This window comes from Lytechinus variegatus, chromosome 12, assembly GCF_018143015.1.
Source record: "Lytechinus variegatus isolate NC3 chromosome 12, Lvar_3.0, whole genome shotgun sequence".
Classification (NCBI taxonomy): Eukaryota; Metazoa; Echinodermata; class Echinoidea; order Temnopleuroida; family Toxopneustidae; genus Lytechinus; species Lytechinus variegatus.
The window spans coordinates 11,445,850-11,466,023 of NC_054751.1; the positions used below are offsets into that span (position 1 = coordinate 11,445,850).

Genomic DNA, 20,174 nt, shown 5'->3' on the forward strand with positions numbered 1-20,174 from the left:
TGTACATATATATATATATGTATATACACACACACACACACACACATATATATACATATATATATATATACATATATATCTCACCAGCAGATTAATGCGAGCGCGAAGCGCGAGCTGAAAATTTTGATATTTCGATCTGAAAAAAAAATTGAGTTTAATGGACGTTTTTAATAAAGAACAAGATATATATATCCAACAAAAGATTATTGCAAATCGAGTGGGAGTTCTTTTGAGGTTTAGAACTGAAAACGGGACCATATTCACCTATTTAATCATGGAAAGTATGGATTTTTGTTACAAAAATGATGCGAGCGCGAATCGCGAGCTGAAATTTTCTTGATATTCCAATCTGAAAAGTGGACATTTTGAGCACGATTTTAGACGAAGAACGAGTTGTGTATCTCAATCTCGCTTGCTGATTTCTGTGTAACATTACAATCTTATTTTATTTTTAGCACATGCGGAATTATTGGTGGGGCAAAATGATATGTTTGCCCCCCCATATTTTCATTGGTGGGGCGATCATCCCCCCTGCCCCCCCCCCCCCCCCCTATGTGACCCCATCCCCCCCCGAATCGATCGCCGGCACCCGTGCCAATCGGTGACAAAATGACATCTCAGAGGCCTAAACTCTTTTAAAGGACTATTGTTTCGATGTCTTTGAGGCAAACATTTTGAGAAGTATATATATATATACATGTACCCCTCAACATTTTGAGCGATATATACTATTATATACCCCTCAAAATGTTTGCCTCAAAGTCATACTCCTCATGTCTGCCTCATCGAAACACCAACTACGGTACCTGGTACACTGAATCGCGAGAGGGTTAAGATAGCTCTTTAGGTTTATATAAATCTATGGCTCTGATCCACGCCACGGCCACCCCGCACCCAAGTACCGGTACCATACATTTTGGCGGCGCCACATTACATCACTATTCCGTATACGTGCACCGTTGCATATATATGCATTCCACATACGGTATGCGTTCATGCAGTGCAGAGGTAAATGTCAGACGAGTGGAGGGACTCATCTACATCGGTCTACGAAACCCTATCGTATTTCTGATATTGTCTCTATTCTGTTGGACCATTCAGTCACTTGCAGGGAAGACAAGATAAAGAGGAGGACAAAATGGGTACGTTTATTGGACATGCATTACCGGGAGCATTTTTCATCATCGTTTCCATCTGGTGGATAATCCAGTTCGTGTACACGAAGATTGTCCTAGACAACGGCCGTCAGCGCCCGCGGTCTCGGCTGATGTACTGCCTACACCGAGTTCCCATTGAAGGGTCTTTAATCGTGTTTGGAGGCGTTGTTGGCTTCATTGGTGAGATGATGTATCCGGCTCCAAAATGGACGCTCATCGACAGTGAGGGTCATTGGAAGCACCAAGTAGAATGGCAACACGTAACCATGTACACATACTTCGCACTTTATGGTGGGATTATGGTGATGGGGAGAAGCTGTGTGCCGTCCGTAGCTGGGAAATACGAGAAAGCATTTGGTGCTCTTGCGTTTGCAGTCGAGGGTTTCCTCTTTCATTTCCATACCCATGGCAGGAGCGATCTTGATGTTCAGCTACATACGATGCTGGTGGTGGCCATCTTTATTTGCTTTTTGTCAACGTCAGCAGAGGTGTGGCGGCCGAAGGACACGTTGGTGGAGCTTATCCGGATCCTATTCACGCTGGTGCAAGGCACTTGGTTCTGGCATGTCGGCATCGTCCTCTATATACCACCCGGTGGTGAGCCTTGGGATCCAGAAGATCACCTCAACGTCATGTTTACCACCGTCATGTTCACGTGGCACATTCTTGTCGACATGCTTGTACTCTTCTTTTTCTACGGCATCACAAAGCTGGCATTGAAAATGTGTGGCTTTTCGTCGGTCCGGTATTCCCAGATGAGCAATGGTCCCGAGGAACATGAAGTTAAACTCTTGGGAAACAACACAGAAGCAGGAAATCATCTACTTGGAGGAAGTGAATCGGACTAATAACACATCTCTAGGAAGTTGGAGTTTCAAGTAGCAATTTATTTCTGTATACTGTATTTAGGTCAGATCTCTTACATGTAAATTATGTAAGTGCTCAGTACTTTCAGCTGTGTCGTGCTTATAGATTAAATAATAGCCATCGTGAGGGCTGGAAGGACATTGATGTGTATTCTTATGCCCTTCTGGCTCAGATGTCCAGTACTTTTGATCTAATTCATGTGCAAATGTTTATTTCAGAATTGTAATGATTAGTAAAGTACTGAGCTTCAAAGCTCTGCAATATTATGATTTTAATGTGGAGGTAGTGATAGAGCTATATGATTTTATTCTAAATTCCAGAGATGAAACTTCAATATGTATAATTTTAGTTTGCTGAATGACAAAAATTAAGGCTGCATTTGACTGCATTGGCCAAGAGGATAATTGGTGAGGTCATTGTAATTTGTAACATGTAAAAATATTTCACTACAGGTATCCATGCATTATTAAAAGCTTTTTTTTTAGGCAGATGACCACAAATGACTTATGGAAATGAGGTATTAGAAAAAGAATCAATAAATTTTTGTTTCATCACTTCTTCACGCTCAGAATGAGCAATTTATCAAGTTGACATTATAAGTGTTCAATGTGTGGTGTGAAGTTTTGAACATTTACGATAATATTATTGTTTACTACATTACATACATGTACAAGCCTTATGGAATTAACATGACCATAGTTGCATATAAATAGCACCCCCCCCCCGATAAGAATAACAATAGTTTTTTCACATATTTCACATATAGATGCTGAAAATATGGTTTTCAGCTAGAAGATAGAATTGCCTGAATTGAATAGAATTGCCTCACAGGCTCGCAGTGGTAGACTTCCATCAGAATTGTGTACATCAACTTGACCCTATAGTTGCCCTGCACTACAGTCAAACTGCCACATCAGGGATAGAGCTACTTTTAGAATCACAACAGAAACTTGAATAAATGCTCAGTTGCAGAAAATAAAACTTTTGCAAAGCCAGTAATGTAAACATGTGTAAGTTACAATGTCATGCTTGTGCTGTTAGATTAGGAATTAGATGATTTCAGCCTGCTCTATACAGTCCAAAGGTTGTTTTGCATTTCAGTACCAGTCATAATTCTTTTACCCACTACATTTATTACCGTTAAAACCAGAGAACAATAGATTGTAAAGTACTTGTTAATATTCAACTAAACAGCATCTTATACATTGTTGGTAATGCAGTGGAACAGATTTTGAAGTGAATACTGTACATGTAAGTCGGATCTACAATACATGTACATGTACTGTACAGATCAGGAATTACCAGTACAATGTACTTGTTTGAGACTTGACATGAAAGTTCAAATTTAGAGAATGCAGAAGAATATTAAAAAAAAAGAAAACCCAGATTTTGAAAACAAGCCTGCAAACACTGTCGTAATTTGATGCTAAAACATTGACTCTGATATTAATTATAGGTATTAATGCATTCCAATCCAAATACATATTCTACTGAGCTTGATTTGATCCACATAATGTATCCGGTTTAATTTGGATTATCGTATCAAAGGCATTTTTATTGGTTGATCTTTGCCCTTGTTGGGTGCCCTTTTTCATGATGATATATGGCGCTAAAAATACAGTGTACATAATTTACACTGTACATTCAGATAAATTGAGAATGTCCCATCATTTCAAGGGGATAGCATTTAATTCAATCATTATTTTATTGGATGATATCATTAATTGCTTCCAAGGGATTTTTTTTCTTTTGCAATATACAATGTAACTTTCATCCTGTGTTGAATATAACTGGACTGCAACTTGCAACCAAAAAATTGTTACAAGTTACAAATTAAATTTTATGGAAACATTTTAGATACAGTACTAAGGGGTTTAGATATTTATATCTGAATAAATAGAGTAAATTTACTGAACAAAATTATGAAAATTTCATCAAAATCGGATAACAAATAACAAAGTTATTGAATTTTTAGGATTTGCACTATTCAGGTGAAACAGTTCTAGGCATATCTTCATGAATATTCATTAGGTGGGCTGATGGTGTCATGTCCTCACCTGATCTTTTATATTATATGCACATGATTATGACTTGCACTATGTGATTTAGTGTGTGAAAGTCTTTCACAGATGAACTTCATGTATATGGTCCATGTCAATAAGTGTTTCATTAGGATTCAATACTTGTCAATCAATTTGAGTGTTTTAACAGATAATATCTTATGTCTGCTGGTAGTTTCATGGAGTAAACTATGTAGAACATGCAAGTTGTACATAAAGAATCTCAGAATGATCAGAATATGTGGCAGCGTGTACAGTAGGGTTATGGTACAGAATAGTCCCGGAGGAGGGGGGGGGTCACTTCCATTGACGAGTGGATACCTTGCGTGACCGTGGGGTTTGAAAAGCACCTTAAAAAGATATTTTCCGGGTTCTGAAAGTGCACCCCTTAACAAGTATTGGAAACAAAGTACCCTTGACAAGTATAAGTACAACAATATCTTAATTGTTATGTCACAAATGTCGGCTTTAACTTGACTGAGTACCACCCCACACATGTCCTCCCAAATCGGACCCTAAACACATAGTGTTGGGGCAAAATGTACATCCTTTGTGAAGTATATTTTAGTCTTTTTATACCCTTGAAAATTAGACCATAAACACATAGTTTTTCTCGTGAAATATATACCCTTTTTCATTATTTATGTACAGTTCTATATGTACACTGAACAAAATAAGTTCACCATTGCGTTTTATTAAATACCCTGTGTATGAAAAAACCAACATACATTGTACATGTACATGTAGGCCTACTTGTACATGTATATGGGTTTATGGAGCTATGGGAGTATTATTTTGTTTCATTTGTATGCCATTTGTGTGTACAACACTCCTTTCTTTAATTTTAGATCCAATACTGCATATGTATACAAGGTTAGAAAATGGTATTATTACAGTACCAGGAAAAGTTGCAAGATGATTGGGAAAAAATTATGTAAAGTGCCCTTATTATTTAATAACTTGGTTATTTGATATGTTGTATGAAATTCACGTACATGGAGCCGTTTGCCTTGTTAAACACTGTGTTGGTAAACTTTCTGCTTTGATGACAGTGCCCAACACCTAAATGTATATGAAATGAATTATAATCAAGGGTGCACTTTTTGGTGGTGATGAATGCAATTTATTTGCAAAGTAAGTTTGAAGGTGGTGGTTCTTGCTTCAATGAGGGAATTTTTGCTACATGAATTCACTATTGAAAGCATGCATAATATTTTCTCCTATTACCGTAACTTGCTGTTACAATGTACATGGAGTTGGGCTTGACCATTCAATTTCTCATCTACCAGGTAGCACCATGGTAGCACCCATTCATTATGTGCATGCGGCCATGCAATCATGCATAACCTTTGAAGAGATATTGGCAATGATGCTCAGACAAAAGGAAATTTTAGGTTGAATAGTTGTTGTTTGAGCTTGGATCTGTGTGGATCAGAATCACCCCATACAAAGTATGTTGACATATTCTATACATGTAGGCCTCCATGTGCTTTATGTAGTCTTCTGATTATTATAGAATGTGACTTTGTGTTGGCCTTTAGTGGATGCTTTTCACCTCAATGCATTTTTACAGTATGTACAGCATTTTACAGTCAGTTATAAAAAGGAGCCTCAAACTGTTGAAGCTCCTTGATTGTATAGTGTTTGTGCTGCTATGCATACATTGATTTTATATCATCTTTTATCTTATCTGGGTAGTGTTGTCTGTGCACTGTGATCTAGAAAGACATTAAGTTGCAATTTGCTTGCATGTAATGTAGAATTAACCAAGCCAGGATTGCATGATTGAACATGCATCTAGAGCATGCAGTCTCAATGTTTACATCTTATCACCTTCTACATGTCTCCTTGCAGTATTTTTCAATCTACTTGGGATAATTATGTCATTACTCAGGCCTGCATTAAACCTACTGCAAACAGATTCTCGAGCTCTATTGTTTTAATGCAATCACTGGCATTATATACTGTTGGCTCAATAAAGAGGCCTTCCAGCTTTATTAGGCCTATGTAGATCTACATCATTTAATGATGTACTGGTCAAGTACATGTACAGTCTGGAGGTTCTATTTTAACCATGGAAATGTTATTCCTTGGTTTTCCTTGGCACAATTTGAGTGGATGCCATGATGTAAACACAAAGAGAGTTTGTACATGTATTTTAACTCCATGTACCATCTGGTGTATGTAATCTCTTTCTCATAGAAAATGCAAACAAGCCAATATGGTTTCAAAGGTAAATATCCAAGCCAATCCAAGAATTTAAAGGGCCAATGTTTCATTAGTGATACCTAATCAAAGCCACTGATAGGACTGACTGAAATTTTCACCACAAATTGCATGGTGTATAAGTAGCAGAAAACACTGAATTTTAAAGTACTAGTAATCTGAAAAAGGTATTTACGTGTATCTTAGAGTTCCAGTAGGTTGTGTCCATGGAAATATTACCCCATCATGAATCCACCATCAAATAGTCCAGATTTGATGCAGTTCAGAATACATGTAATGTGGCTCAGCATTATTTTTTTCAGATTGTTGCAAGTGTAGCTTACATGTATCATCTTGGTAAATAAATAAGTGCAGTGCCTGTGTATGGGAAACGACCTTCGCCGGCAAAATAAGCCATATTATTTGAGAATATCGTTCACGATTTTCTTTTAAAAATGAGATTGGATGAATCTTCCTAAAAGGAGGGCTTGTTTGCAGCTCATTCTGGTCCTGAACTCTTCATGAAAATGTATCAAAGGCAGCATCCATGAATTCATGAAACATACATGTATTGTGATACACCTTGAATCAAGACTCCACTGTTCTATTACAGCATTCAACTCACTCACTGTGTGCTAAATTATATGAAAAGTTAATGAAAACTGTCTGAAAAGGTCGCGTATGTTTGAGCCTGCTCTTACATGTACATATCATTATTCACAATCATACGGTAAACAATGCTGGATACTGTGGCCTTCTTCAGTTGAGAAGTGTTATTACTTGTACTTGTAGGCATACATGTACATGTACTCTTGTATTAGTATGGAAAATTTGCAAACATCTCAGATGGGATTGATCTCATTGAGCAAAACGGCTGTTGTGTAGCCTACCATTCTAGTGGCATTTCAGAGCCAATCCTTTTTAAATTATAGACACTTTCTCCAACTAACAAAAAACATATTAACGTAGTTCATGACGAAAAAAAGGTTTGTGCTGTTGGAAATCTTGCACATTTGCACAAGATGTACAAGACCTACAGGTAAGAAAATTAAGAGAGTTTTCTTTTCATGCAAGCCAGTGTCCACTCCTGTTTATATTCAATGAGTGAAATATTTGCACATTTGATTATGGGTGAAAAATATGCCTGAAAAAATATTTATGAAAGGTTGTCACAAAAGTTGGTTCAGTGTTGAAATAATAATGATTATAACAATATGCCACTAATATACTTGTAGTGTTTGTCACAACAGAACGACACCTCTATAGCACTTAAAATAAAATGATTTATTTCTGTCTAGGTTCTGCATGCAATGGCCCATGTACATAGATCATAAAATGAACTGTGATTTGTTATTTACAGAGTACTTTAATACAGTTGGGCTTTGATGTATGATATTTATTTTGTGCAATGTATATGTGTTTCTTTCAGTAAAACATAAACCTTTGAATTCACTGTGTTATAATGTTTTAAATATGGGATGATTGCAAGAACACAGGGCAAATCATCAATGACACAAAGTAAAAAACATCTCAGTTAAAAAAAAGAAGAATATCTTGCATATGGAAAAAAAGAAAAGAAAAAACAACTTTTAACAATAAACATCAAAACTCAAAAAACTTTTTTTCTTTATTGGTTGATGACCGTATGCAATATATGTTTGAAATTTTGATGGATAAAATTATGTATTGCAGCATTGTACTTACATGTAAATGTGAATAATTTAGCAAATTGTCATTGATTGAAGGTTGATGAATTGATTTTAACATTGTCTTATAAATACATGAGCATGTATGTATTTTAATATTTTTGTGAATTCATTTCTTTACATTCTTTTTAAGTCTTTTTAAAGACTTGTGTATTCAAGAATAATCACACATGCAATGAATTTCGTTGAACTATGATTTGTATGAAAATTGTGTAATTTGATATATTATCAGTCGCGATATCAGGCGAGGCTCGTGGTTCATGAACCACTTTGTTCATTTTGGGGAAAAAAATATAGTATACAAATAATTGAAGAATTGTGCAGCCCTACATGTATCTCTATTTACTTTGTATATACTTGTAGCATTCCTTTATAGATTACTTTTACCTAATTTTGTGAAGTCATAGACTAACAAATCCACTCTCTTCTGACCGATGATGTGCATGTTGTTCGGAATAATTTAGCTTTGATCTTGGTATGTGGTGTATGTTTATAAATCATAAACGGACACTGAATTGGATTACGATCTAACATTAAAATTGTCATTGATTTCATGTTTGACATTATGTTTGATATTCGTTTTTAGTGCATATGTATTATTGCTACCATGGACCTACTTTGTTTTGTTAAGCAAAGAGTGATACTTACAAAAAGGGATCTTGTTTGATTTGAGACTCTCAAAATCTAGTTAGTTTTGAGTTGCCATATTGATGAATATGATAATGAGCATTTTCCCTTTAATGGTAAATAAATGAATTGTACATGTACAAGTTTAAGAAAAATACAAAGGGAACATATTTCATTATTCTATGTTTCAGTATCTTTAACTTGCACATTTTACCTCAAAACTGATTATTCACAATTCATATGAGTGCATGCCAAAGTTAGATCATAATATTGAAGTACTGCAAGTGTATGAATTCAGAGTACTTTATTTGTAATTATGCAGAAAAATATTCTCTACAAATTATGAAGATCTATATTTAAGCTCTATAGAATATTAATGTACTAGATTCAGATTGGATTGTTTGTATATATGTGTACCTTATGTATTGTTATTCATGGAGAAATTTTTCCTTTTTTCTTAATTGTGACTTCCTCTATATTTATTGTCAAAAATAAAGTTATATTTTGATGGTGATACATTTATGTTGATGTGAAATATCTTACATTCTCTCACATGCTTGACTGTGAGTCATGTGATTATGTTTTTTGTGTTCATGTAGAAAAATAGGGGATAGTTGACAAGTAATTTAAGTTCAGGATTGATTTTAGTTTGTCTTCAATTATCTGTATGGTCAGCCATCAATGTCATTAATCACTCATGTCAGTAGTATATGTATTTTTCTCTCAACGGGATATGTGAAGTTCACACTTGTTTCTTCAAAGACAAATTTCACTCAAAATTGATGTTAAAAAAATATGGAGTTGATTTCAACTACATGTAAAAAGGTGACTCATTTTGTAGTTGATTTGAAATTTTTTAATTAGCTTTCGGATCATGCATTGCCTTTATTTAAAAAAAAATTCTCTTAAATAGCCAACATAGTTGGCTATATATAACTTGCTCTATCTGAGTTAAGTTTGACTTTGTGAAATTTGACTCCAATCTGAGTCCACTTTTTCTCCCTGACTATGTTTACAGAAATATTTAAGTGCAAATTCTTTAAAAAGCAAAGAAAGGAAAGATTATCGGGTTCTACCCAAGACATTTAAACATTATGAACTTGATAATGTCCATTACAGATGCAAAATAGAAGCAAAAATCCCGAGATTGATGGAATGATTGTTTACTATGTATGTACATGTATTGTGTCAGAATTGAATTTTTTTCTTCCATAAATTGGGCTGTGAAAATGACAGTATTTCAGACTTTGTTAATGATTTTGTTTGTCTAATTGACAGGCCAGTTGTACAAGATGACTATAGATCAGTCACTGACGTTGATAGCTTGCATTATGTTGCATGTCGGTTTAGTTTTTTTTTTATCATAGAATCCTAAATATATAACTGGATAGTGTGGGTAAAGTGTGTTTGATTTATGTTTGTGTTATGACATTTATTTCCTTCCACTTTTTAGGAACTAATTTATGTTTTGGCTTTGAGTTTTTTTTTAACAATTTGGATATGAACTATCATGTTTATTTAATTGTTATAATTTTGTTTTATACATGAAATAATAATACACAGCAAGAGTGTAAAAAAGTGCATTTCACACTCTTTGTATAACAATTTTATCATTTTTTAGGAGCCATGTCATGATCTTTTCAGAACAAAGGACGTATTGTTTTCTTTCGAGGTTTTTATTGGAACTATGTATATGATACATTTATTTTCCCCGTGATGGAAATTGATGTCTCTTTAAAAATCAAACCACTTTTTATGATTGAACAACGTAGCAACTTAAGGTGTTGGATCTGATTATGTTTTCTATTTTCCTACTGAAAAGGTCAAGAGAAAATACAGTGTGAGGTGAATGAAATGTGATCATTATTTTTACTGTATAGGCCCTATTCTTCTCTGCATCAGCATGATCAGTGACTCAGTCTGATGGAAAAAAGTTTTTTTTTGTAAAGTCTGGTTTACACGATATAGTATGCATTCATGCAGGCAGTGATTTTAAATGAGATTGGTTCCATTTTTATTGATATGGAAATCATAATGATTATGATTAATTAACTGTAAATTGTGATTGCTTTGATGAAGTACTTTTATTTATATTGACCAGTCTAAGGCCCTTCAACACACAAAGAATATACAATTGATTTTGAAATTAATTGTAACTGCAAGTTTATGATGAAGCACTTACAAAAGCTTGCACTTTATGGTCAATATTGACTTATCTTTCTGTAATACAGATGGCATGACCCAGAACTCATCAACATGTGAAAAGAAAAGTCCATTGCATTGTCAACTGAATAAACTTGAATGTGCAAATTCAATTTCATTTGAAGCATAAGTGTGTGTGTTTTATTATTTGCTTCTTCGTTTGTAACAAGGTGTTATGGGAGACTAAAGAATGTCAAAGTTGGTAGTTTACGTGTGAGAAAGGTGAAAATCGCTCCAAAAATGACGGATGGTGACAGGATAAAAGTTAGAAAAAGTGAAACTTGATCACGAGTGTGGCAGGCAGAATAACTTGTTGTGTCAGGAGAGAACATCATGTGATTGGTAACACTCCCATGATTTCATTTTCTGTTCTTGATATGACAAATAATCTGTTCTCTATGATCTCTGTGAATAGAATGATTACCACCCCAATGGAATTACAGTATGTATACTTTTTGGACCCCTGAAACCGTCCCTTGGGAAAGTTCTTATAATTGTAGGTATAGCATGTTCTAGTAGGATCCATGGGTATAGCATTGTTGTTGGGAGAGAAGCTGGATATATGGGGGGGGGGGGTAAGAAAAGGGAAAGGTAAAGTAAGTAAGGAAAGCAAAAATTGTAAAAACATTTAGGGGTGTGTGTATTTTTTTTTTTTTTGGGGGGAGGCTACTAGAAAGGTGTGGCATATTCAGCAGGGGTATATTTTGTCTGTCACATTTTTTAGTTATATTCAAGCTCCTATTGATTGTGTGTGATTGTGTTGCTTGTGACACATATTCACTGTGTTCATGGTGTTGAGTTCAAAAGTCAGACTCCAGAGCAGAAGCATACGTAGGATTTTTGAAGGGGGGGGGGTCAAGCTGAAAAAAAAGTTGACAAGCAAATAAATCAAGGGGTTGAACCCATGTGACCTCCTCCCTGCGTACGCTACTGCTCCGACCAGTCATTTAATGTCATACCCCACACACACATTTTCATGATTTTCTGCCATTTTTGCATGTCTCGTCTGCATAGCTGAGCCAGACTATGGGAGCCCCTTTTCCGACGGTGGCGTCTATCTAAACCAAGGTTAAGTTTTTTAAATTATCATAACTTAGAAAGTATGGACCTCGTTCATGAATCTTGGACATAAGCATGATAAGGGTAATCAAGTATCGCTGAATATCCTGCCTGGGTTTCAGGTCACACGACCAAGATCAAAGGTCATTTAGGGTCAATGTACTTAAACCATGTTGGGGGAATCAACATCAAAATCTTAACCAAGGTTATGTTTTGGAATTGTCAACATAATCTTAAAAAGTATATGAATCTAGTTGATGAAACTTGGACATTAGAGTAATCAAGTATCACTGACGTTGAATATCCTTCCTGAATTTCAGGTCACATGAACAAGGTCAAGGCCATAAAGAGTAAATGAACTTAGCCCGTGTTATGAAATCAACATTGAAATCTTAACCAAGGTTAAGGTCTTGAATTCCTATCATATAACTTTGAAAGTAGGCCTATATGGATCTAGTTCATGAAACATGAACATCCATGAATATGAAACATCCACTGCATATTGGTTAACCCTTTACTTTTTTCAATATATTGATTTTTATGTACTGATTGTTATTTCTAATTGTACCTTTTTGATGTCAATGAAAGTGAATTTTTAATCTAACTTTGAAAGTTTATGAAAAGTTTAGGCTATTAAACGTGCACATGATGGTAATCAGGTATCACTGTTCATGTTACACGAATCTTATGTCACATGATCAAATTCAAAGGTCATTTTTTTGGTCAAATCTGTATTGATCACATAAATCGTGTTTTTTGTGAAATCGACAATGCTGTTATTGAATCGCGTAAGACAGACGAGATCGCCAGAGGCGTTCCACTATTAATTACACTGTTAGAAAATTTATCCTTAAAATAAAAGAAGTTCCTGCAGCAGAGTCTCGAGAACACCTGTAATCTTACCGGATTGCGTAATCTTACTGGTATTTGGTGTATGGACTCTTACAATTTTTTTTTAATAAAACACCCTTTTCCCCTTTTTAAATAGAACTGTTCTGTTAAATTGCAGAAAAATCCTGTTTTATTAATTTACAGAATGATTCTGTTATTGCTTTTTGCAAAATCTTCTTTCTATTTTCTGTAAAATCAGTTTTTTTAACAGTGTATCTCCATATATATTATGGAATCATCGCCATGCCATCCCGATTATATTTAATTTGATCACTATGATGACTATCATATCTCCCGGATATGTCTCTGAAAACTGATAAATCTATAAAATGAAATCGAAGATCGCTATATCATCTGAACCTTATATAGGAATAAACTAAAAACGGAGGTGAGAAACATTCGCTGGAACAATTTCAAACTACTTAGATATATATTGCAGAACCATTTATACTCGGTCCTATTTCACCCTTTTATTTTCCCTTCCAGCATATAAAATTGAGTGCATGTTTAGCTTGGCGGATTCAGTGTGATTTTTTTTTACGTCAGAGTTAATTATAAATCACTTTTGTGTATCTTCCTCAAACATAGAACAACATCTCCGCTATCGAGTGATAATGTCCAACGAATATGTACATACATTTTTGCTAAATGATTATTGCAAACCAAAATATTTTAAGTCACCATGAGGTCAATGAATTGGATAATTTCTATTCTAGATAATTAGAAATTGTTTCCTATCTATCATAATCATGACAGTAACAATGGAAACTGAACATGACGACCGTACACTGTTAGAAAATTTATCCTTAAACTAAAGAAGTTCCTGCAGCAGAGTCTCGAGAACACCTGTAATCTTACCAGATTGCGTAATCTTACAGGAAATTTGTATTTGGTGTGTGTAATCTTACAAATTTCCTTGAATAAAACACTCTTTTCCCCTTTTTCTAACAGACCTGTTCTGTTAAATTCCTGTTTCATGAATTTAAAGAATGATTCTGGTATTGCTTTCTGCAAAATCTTCTTTTATTTTTCTGTAAAATCAGGGTTTTTTTAACAGTGTACACATTTTGTTTTGATCATTATCAGAGCAGAAAGTATCAAATGTTTTTTAATAGATTTCTTTTCTTCAAAATACTGTTTTTTATTCAGTGCTGACCCGTTGAGCTGACCGTTGAAATACATCTATTAATATTGATATTACGCTGAACTCATAAATTTCACTCATGAAACAGAAATAGTCTTCTCTGACATATGAGCGTGATTAATGGTGCTTGATATTGAGAGAGATAGAAAGAGAGACAACGCTGTTTATAATCTACATAAACAACCCGATATTCCCGGCTGATATACGTATATACGTGTAATGGTTATCCAAACGAATACCCCAAATTATAGTTTCAAAAGATGTTATAAAAATGCTTGTTATTGATATCAGAATATCCAAAGGTGACTTCCACCGATGACTCGGTGGAAGAGAGCATGGCTATACGAATGGAAGGTTGTGGGTTCGAACCCCAGCAATACATACACTCTAAAAAATGAAGTGCTAATTCAGCTCTTAAAGAGCGTGTATAGTGACTGCACTTCGGAGTGCTGATTTTTCTCGTTCAAATTTGAACTACACAAATCAGCACTCCAAAGTGCAGTCACTATACACGCTCTTTAAGAGCTGAATTAGCACTTCATTTTTTAGAGTGTACATATAAAATTTGATCTTCTGCTCATGCACTGGCGAAATGAACAAATAGATAAATAAGTAAATAAGTAAATTAATCAATGAATTATAAATAAATAAATAAATACAAAATAATCAGGACGCATCTGCGACAAAATTTGTTAAAATTCTCAAGCGAGAGAAATCTAATTTTGTGATATAGGTTACCCTTTACCTCATACCCTTTTCATTTCCTTCTCTTTATTTTCTCTTTCCCTTTTCCCCTTGATCATGTGACTTTTTATGGGGGGAGGGGCTATGGTTCCCAATTCCCCCACCTGAACACCAGTGTTTATGTCTAATTACAAGATTATATCAAAGCCATTTTCTGTGTGTGACTCTGACCACCCCCCCCCCAAAAAAGAATGAGCCAGTGTTTAATTTCTCCCCTCACATTTCGATTTGATTTTCGATCTTTGTTGATTTTTGCCGGAGTTTTGTTCTGAATCAATGTGGCTGAAATATTGGTATAAAAAGGGAGGTGGATACTGTTCACTTTCTCAAATAATGTATCATAAACTCGATAAGAACTCACTTCTTTACATGACTGTCATTGATTGTGTAAATGTGACAAGTAAGGGTATTGCTTATTACGGTGCAGTTATTGACATTAAAAATGATTTAATTCGTTTAAATAGTTTAATGTGTGACTGGTATGTTTGTTTGCTTGCTTTTATTTCTGCGTTCAAAGTGTATGTTGATTATGGGAATCGAAACCTAGGCATGATTAATTGCACAATGATAATCTTTTGTCTTACTTACCCCTCCTCCCACCCCCACAAAAAATGAAAACATCGCACGAAATAGATTATACTGATAGCAAATTTTATTTCATTTTATAGCTGCTGATTTCATGTCCCCCTCTTCTTTCAATTTGGCGCATGTTACTTTCAATACCCTCGGCAAAAAAAGTAGAAGGTTATTGTCCACTCATTTTGGTGACAAAAACTTATATCCTTATTATTTTGCCAAATTCCCCTAACCAAATAAAACTATACATAAAAATGCACTATAGCCTATAAAATGGCATAGATAAATAAAATGAAATCATAAAAGGGATCTACATGAAACACAAACATAAAATGCTTTCCGATCTCAATAATGACGTCTGAATAAATAACGATAAATATTACATGTTTGTTTTATAAGCTCTCTGTGATAAACGACAGTGATGTTTGGAATTTTTCGAGGGGCGCCATGTAACTGTCAAGAGTTATTTTTTGACAAGCGCCCTCACTCGACTGATACAGTTTTAGCCGAGTCTCATGCATAGATTTATATAACTTTATGGTCTCATGACAATCCACGGAAATAAAAGGAGTTATGACAATCACTGATATGTGATCTGTATCGATAAAATTAGATATCTTGGGAAGATATTGGGCTACGGATTAGAGTTCGGTTTTGTTTGATTTTTTTGGGGGGGTTATAATGTGGTATTGGTTTTTGGCGAATGTGGCAAAATTTTCAGAAAACCAGGAAAAAAGGAAGAAAATAATAGGATCGCAACAAAGGGGCAAAAGTCACATTCAATTGAAAAAGCAATTTCCCGGGAAAAAACCGATAAAGAAAAAAAATAAGGGGGGGGGGTATTCATCAGGCACAAGTATTTGCTCTACAACGCTATATATAAAGAGTCAGATGACATCTGCCAACATTTACAATAACTATTTAATCGCACTCATGATTATGTACAAAGATTTTTATTTTCAAAAGTGGGGACTTTAATTATTTCTTCCAACAAAATATACATATATGATAATGATTCCAATTTTACCAATCTTGGGCGGAAAACCCAGGCCGGGGGACGACCCCCTACTGGGACACAAACCTTACATTTTGGGTGATAACCTTCTTTTTTTTGGGGGGGGTGGGCTTGTCAAAGCTTCCAGCCCCTGGTCCCCTATAAGTGGCCTTACTTTGGGGGCAGATTTGCGCCCATGCTACCAATACTTATAACATGATTATGAGAATTGTTATTAGATTATATTCAGTCGAATGATAAGCAAGGGTACGGTACGCACGGGGTTGAAAATTTATGTGGACAAAAATTATCACCGCCCCCTGCAGACAGTTGAATTGAGATAATTTTGGAGAACAAAAAAGTTCGCAACTTTTCGCTAGCAATTAGATTTTGATTAGAATAAGAAAAATGGATCGTAAATATTTAAAGCAACATTAAAGAACATTGTGGATCGGTTGTCAGGAAACTTCGATGCTAATACAATATAATACAAAAATAGAATAAAATTGTTATGTATACAAAATGTTTGAGGGCCTCCATCAGCCCCAGCTGTTTGACAACACGATAATTTTTATGGGTACGGATTTGAAAAGGATGAATAATGAATGCATAATCTTCTCAAATAATGTCGTAATTTGTAAACAAGTATAACATAGAACTGCAGTGTATAGAACAAAATAAAATTTAAAGAATAAAAAATGAAAAAGAAAAGACAGGTACTGCGAACAACATTACTAAAGGAGCATCATGAAAAGGAAAGGGGCACTAATTTTCAGCCGAGATGATTATGTTTGAAAGAATGCATGCTTTGTCTGTCATTATATAGACCGAGCGATTCTTTTCCTATATATGCCAATGGATTGATCATTATATGACAGGGTTACAGGACTTTTAAAATAAATGCTTTTTTTTACTTCTTTATTTTTTTAAATAATTTATATTATGAAATCACATTCTCCCTATGCAGCTAACGATAATGTTTGAAGCCCAGTGAATATGGGTTTACTGTGCAGAATGGAGGTATATCAATTTTGTAAATTCAAATTAATGTTTTTGATGGATGAGAAAATAAAAAAAAGGAATATCATATAGATGGCGATGGTGATTAGGGTGATGATAATGGTGGTGATGGTGATGATGATAACGATGATTATGATGGTGATGATGATGATGAGGATGGTGATGAATATGATGAGGATGATGGTGATGATGATGATGCTGATTATGATTTAAAAAGTTTTTTTTTATTGAAAGAGGGGACAAATTATTGACATAATCCAAATATAAAAGAAGGAGATAATGTTAATGTCTTGAGTTAATCAGGGACGGCGTCTGGATTTTGTTAGTGGAGACGTTAAAATTTGACGTCATTTTTCTTTCTCATTTTAAATTTAAAGAGTTACTCGGGTACTCGCCCCAGTCCTCTTGTTTTGTACTCGTCTGCTCCTTTACTTTTCTTACTCCATCCTTGTTATTTTCTTCATTTCAACACACTGGAGAGTCTCTCTCTTCTACTACTATTACTTATTCTTCTCACAAAATCAGGGAAAGTTTTCAGGAATACGCTTCTCCATCTCCAACAGGTGGTGGGATCACCGCATGCGACACGCCTCCTCCCCTCCCCCTATACATGCAGGCTGTATCCCATGCAACAGTGGTTTAAAAAACCCCAGCGAAGTTGACTTAATAAAAAAACCTAGTATTAAAAATAAATTTCTTAATTTGTCCTATTAGAACAAAAAAACTTAGTCTTGGATTTAACGATTTTGCTTTATAATGGTGATTTCCTGAGTTACTTTTCCTTTCCATTTCTGCCCAAACTGGTAAAACCACTCCTCATCCACGCTTGGTTGATTGACAAGCTGCTTGCACAGATTACAGACAGCATGCAAGGCCCATTTCGCGTTGTGTTGTTTGCCGCGAATCGGATCAGGAGGTGAATGTACCTTCCCAACTTTTCTTGGATTTATACTCGGAAATCAAGTCAAGCTGGCGTGGTATTCAGACGAAGACGATGAAGGGGTATGTGATTTTTCAAAAATCTAACTAATTTAGTAGTTTACATTGCAAATTCTTCGCAATTCTAGTTCGAAATTGAGAGAGGGAGTTCGATTTTGCATCGGTACGTCGGCGTCTCTCACAGGCGGAGCACGCGGGGCAATAGGTAGTGTGTGAGAGTGTGTATGTTCCAAGACTGGCCGTGAGGGGAGGTGTGCATTGTCTACGTGCAGTCAGCCAGCCGGGTGCTCCGTCAATGTGTTTATCACCGAGTGGTGGAATGATGTTTAAACACGATTTAAAGTTTAAAGGGCCGCACGTTTTTCGCTGTGCGGGGATTTTCTTTTTCTTTGTTCATATAGATTCATCCACATGGAACTATCATGCAAGTTGGAGCTCTCAACACTTGGTTACTTAAAATAGTCTCACTAAACCAGGGGTGGAATTCTGAAAATTGTCTTAAATATTCTTGTAACTTTTCTTGTAACTCAGCAGGATAACAGCTTGCTAAAATTGTCTCAAATCATGCAAATGCCGGGTATTCTGAAAATTGTCATATCTCTGACTTTGACAGTGTAAGGACATCCCTTATTTTATCTCTGACACGCCCAATATGTTATCATCAACCAATCAAACTATTTATATGCTTAGAAGTGTCTCTTCTGAAAATAATTGAGTGCATTGTTGATATATTAAATGCATAATTTCCTTGCGCCCCCGACGCTAATGCTTGTGCGCTACTGTGCTAAACTTAAAAAATACATGTGACTGTTCTCAAAAACATATTTTCGTTGAAAAGATTCATCATCGCATCTTGAATACCAGGTTTTAATTGCTGAAAAGTCTACCAAACCCTTGTTAAGTCTTTGGAAAGTCTCCTTTTGTAAAACATGATTTTCTTGTGGGATGTAGCAAGAAATTATTATTGCAGACCTGTGGACAAATATCACATGCAACATCAAGTTACAATAAAGTAGTCCCCTACCTGTTGTAAATGTTCTTGTATTTTGCAAGGTGGTTAACAGAACGCAAAGATAAGAGAATTTTCAGAATACCTCTTATCTCGATAAGTTATCTTGCGCACAGAGATAATTATGCACCGTTTGTTTAACTTTACGCATTATTCTAGCTCTGACATCATACAAGCTCAGCGTTACAAGAAAAGATGCAAGAATTTTCAGAATACGGATTTTATTGTAACTCTAATTAAGATTAGAGCCAAAATCCGGAGTAACACTGGGGCTGTATTGTGTAAATTGTCTTAAGAGAAATATTCTTGTCTTTAGAGAAATATTCTTGTATCTTAATTTAAGATACAAGAATATATCTCTAAAGACAAGAATATTTCTCTTAAGACATTTTACACAATACAGCCCCAGTGATACTCCGGATTTTGGCTCTAGTCCAGTTCACTTGTGTTTTGAGTTTTTAGTACGTCAAAAACTTACATGTACATGTACATCGAAAATACTTATTTTATTCTAGGTTTTAAGTTTTTAACGTTAGGAGCAACCAAACGTCTAACTTTCAAAATACGGATTTTATTGTAACTCTATTAAGATACAAGAATATTTCTCTTATTAAGACAAGAATATTTCTCTTACATGTAAGACAATTTGCATAATACGGCCCCAGTGTTACTCCGGATTCTGGCTCTAGTCCAGTTCACTTGTGTTTTGGGTTTTCAGTGTCAAAAACTTACATGTACATCGAAAATACTTATTTTATTCTAGGTTTTAACGTTAGGAGCAACCAAACGTCTACATCCGAAAAAGAATGGAAAAAAGCAATGTACTTGTACATGTAGGTTGGGGTGGGGTGGGGTGTCTAGAGTCTCTGGACACTTTAAAATTTTGAAGCCTTCTTGTTTGTCTTTGGATTTTACCGGTACACAAAAAAATATCAATTCAAGACAATGGCCCGTATTCTGAAGTCGGGTTTAAC

At 35.1% G+C, this 20,174-nt stretch overlaps 2 protein-coding genes across 2 annotated transcripts in view; both read left to right on the forward strand.

Annotated features, from left to right (window-relative positions):
- Positions 1-970: 970 nt before the first annotated feature.
- LOC121425648 (transmembrane protein 45B-like) lies at positions 971-2,743 on the forward strand. The gene has a single exon (XM_041621788.1). It carries the CDS (start codon positions 1,139-1,141, stop codon positions 2,003-2,005), a length of 867 nt encoding a protein of 288 aa, XP_041477722.1. The 5' UTR covers positions 971-1,138; the 3' UTR covers positions 2,006-2,743.
- A 4,568-nt stretch (positions 2,744-7,311) lies between these two features.
- Positions 7,312-20,174, forward strand: part of LOC121425297 (polycomb group RING finger protein 3-like) — a 94,357-nt gene continuing 81,494 nt past the window's right edge. The window contains exons 1-2 of the mRNA XM_041621323.1: positions 7,312-7,328; positions 18,095-18,254. Of these exons, the coding sequence (XP_041477257.1) occupies positions 7,312-7,328; positions 18,095-18,254 (177 nt within the window). The remainder of the gene's footprint in view (positions 7,329-18,094; positions 18,255-20,174) is intronic.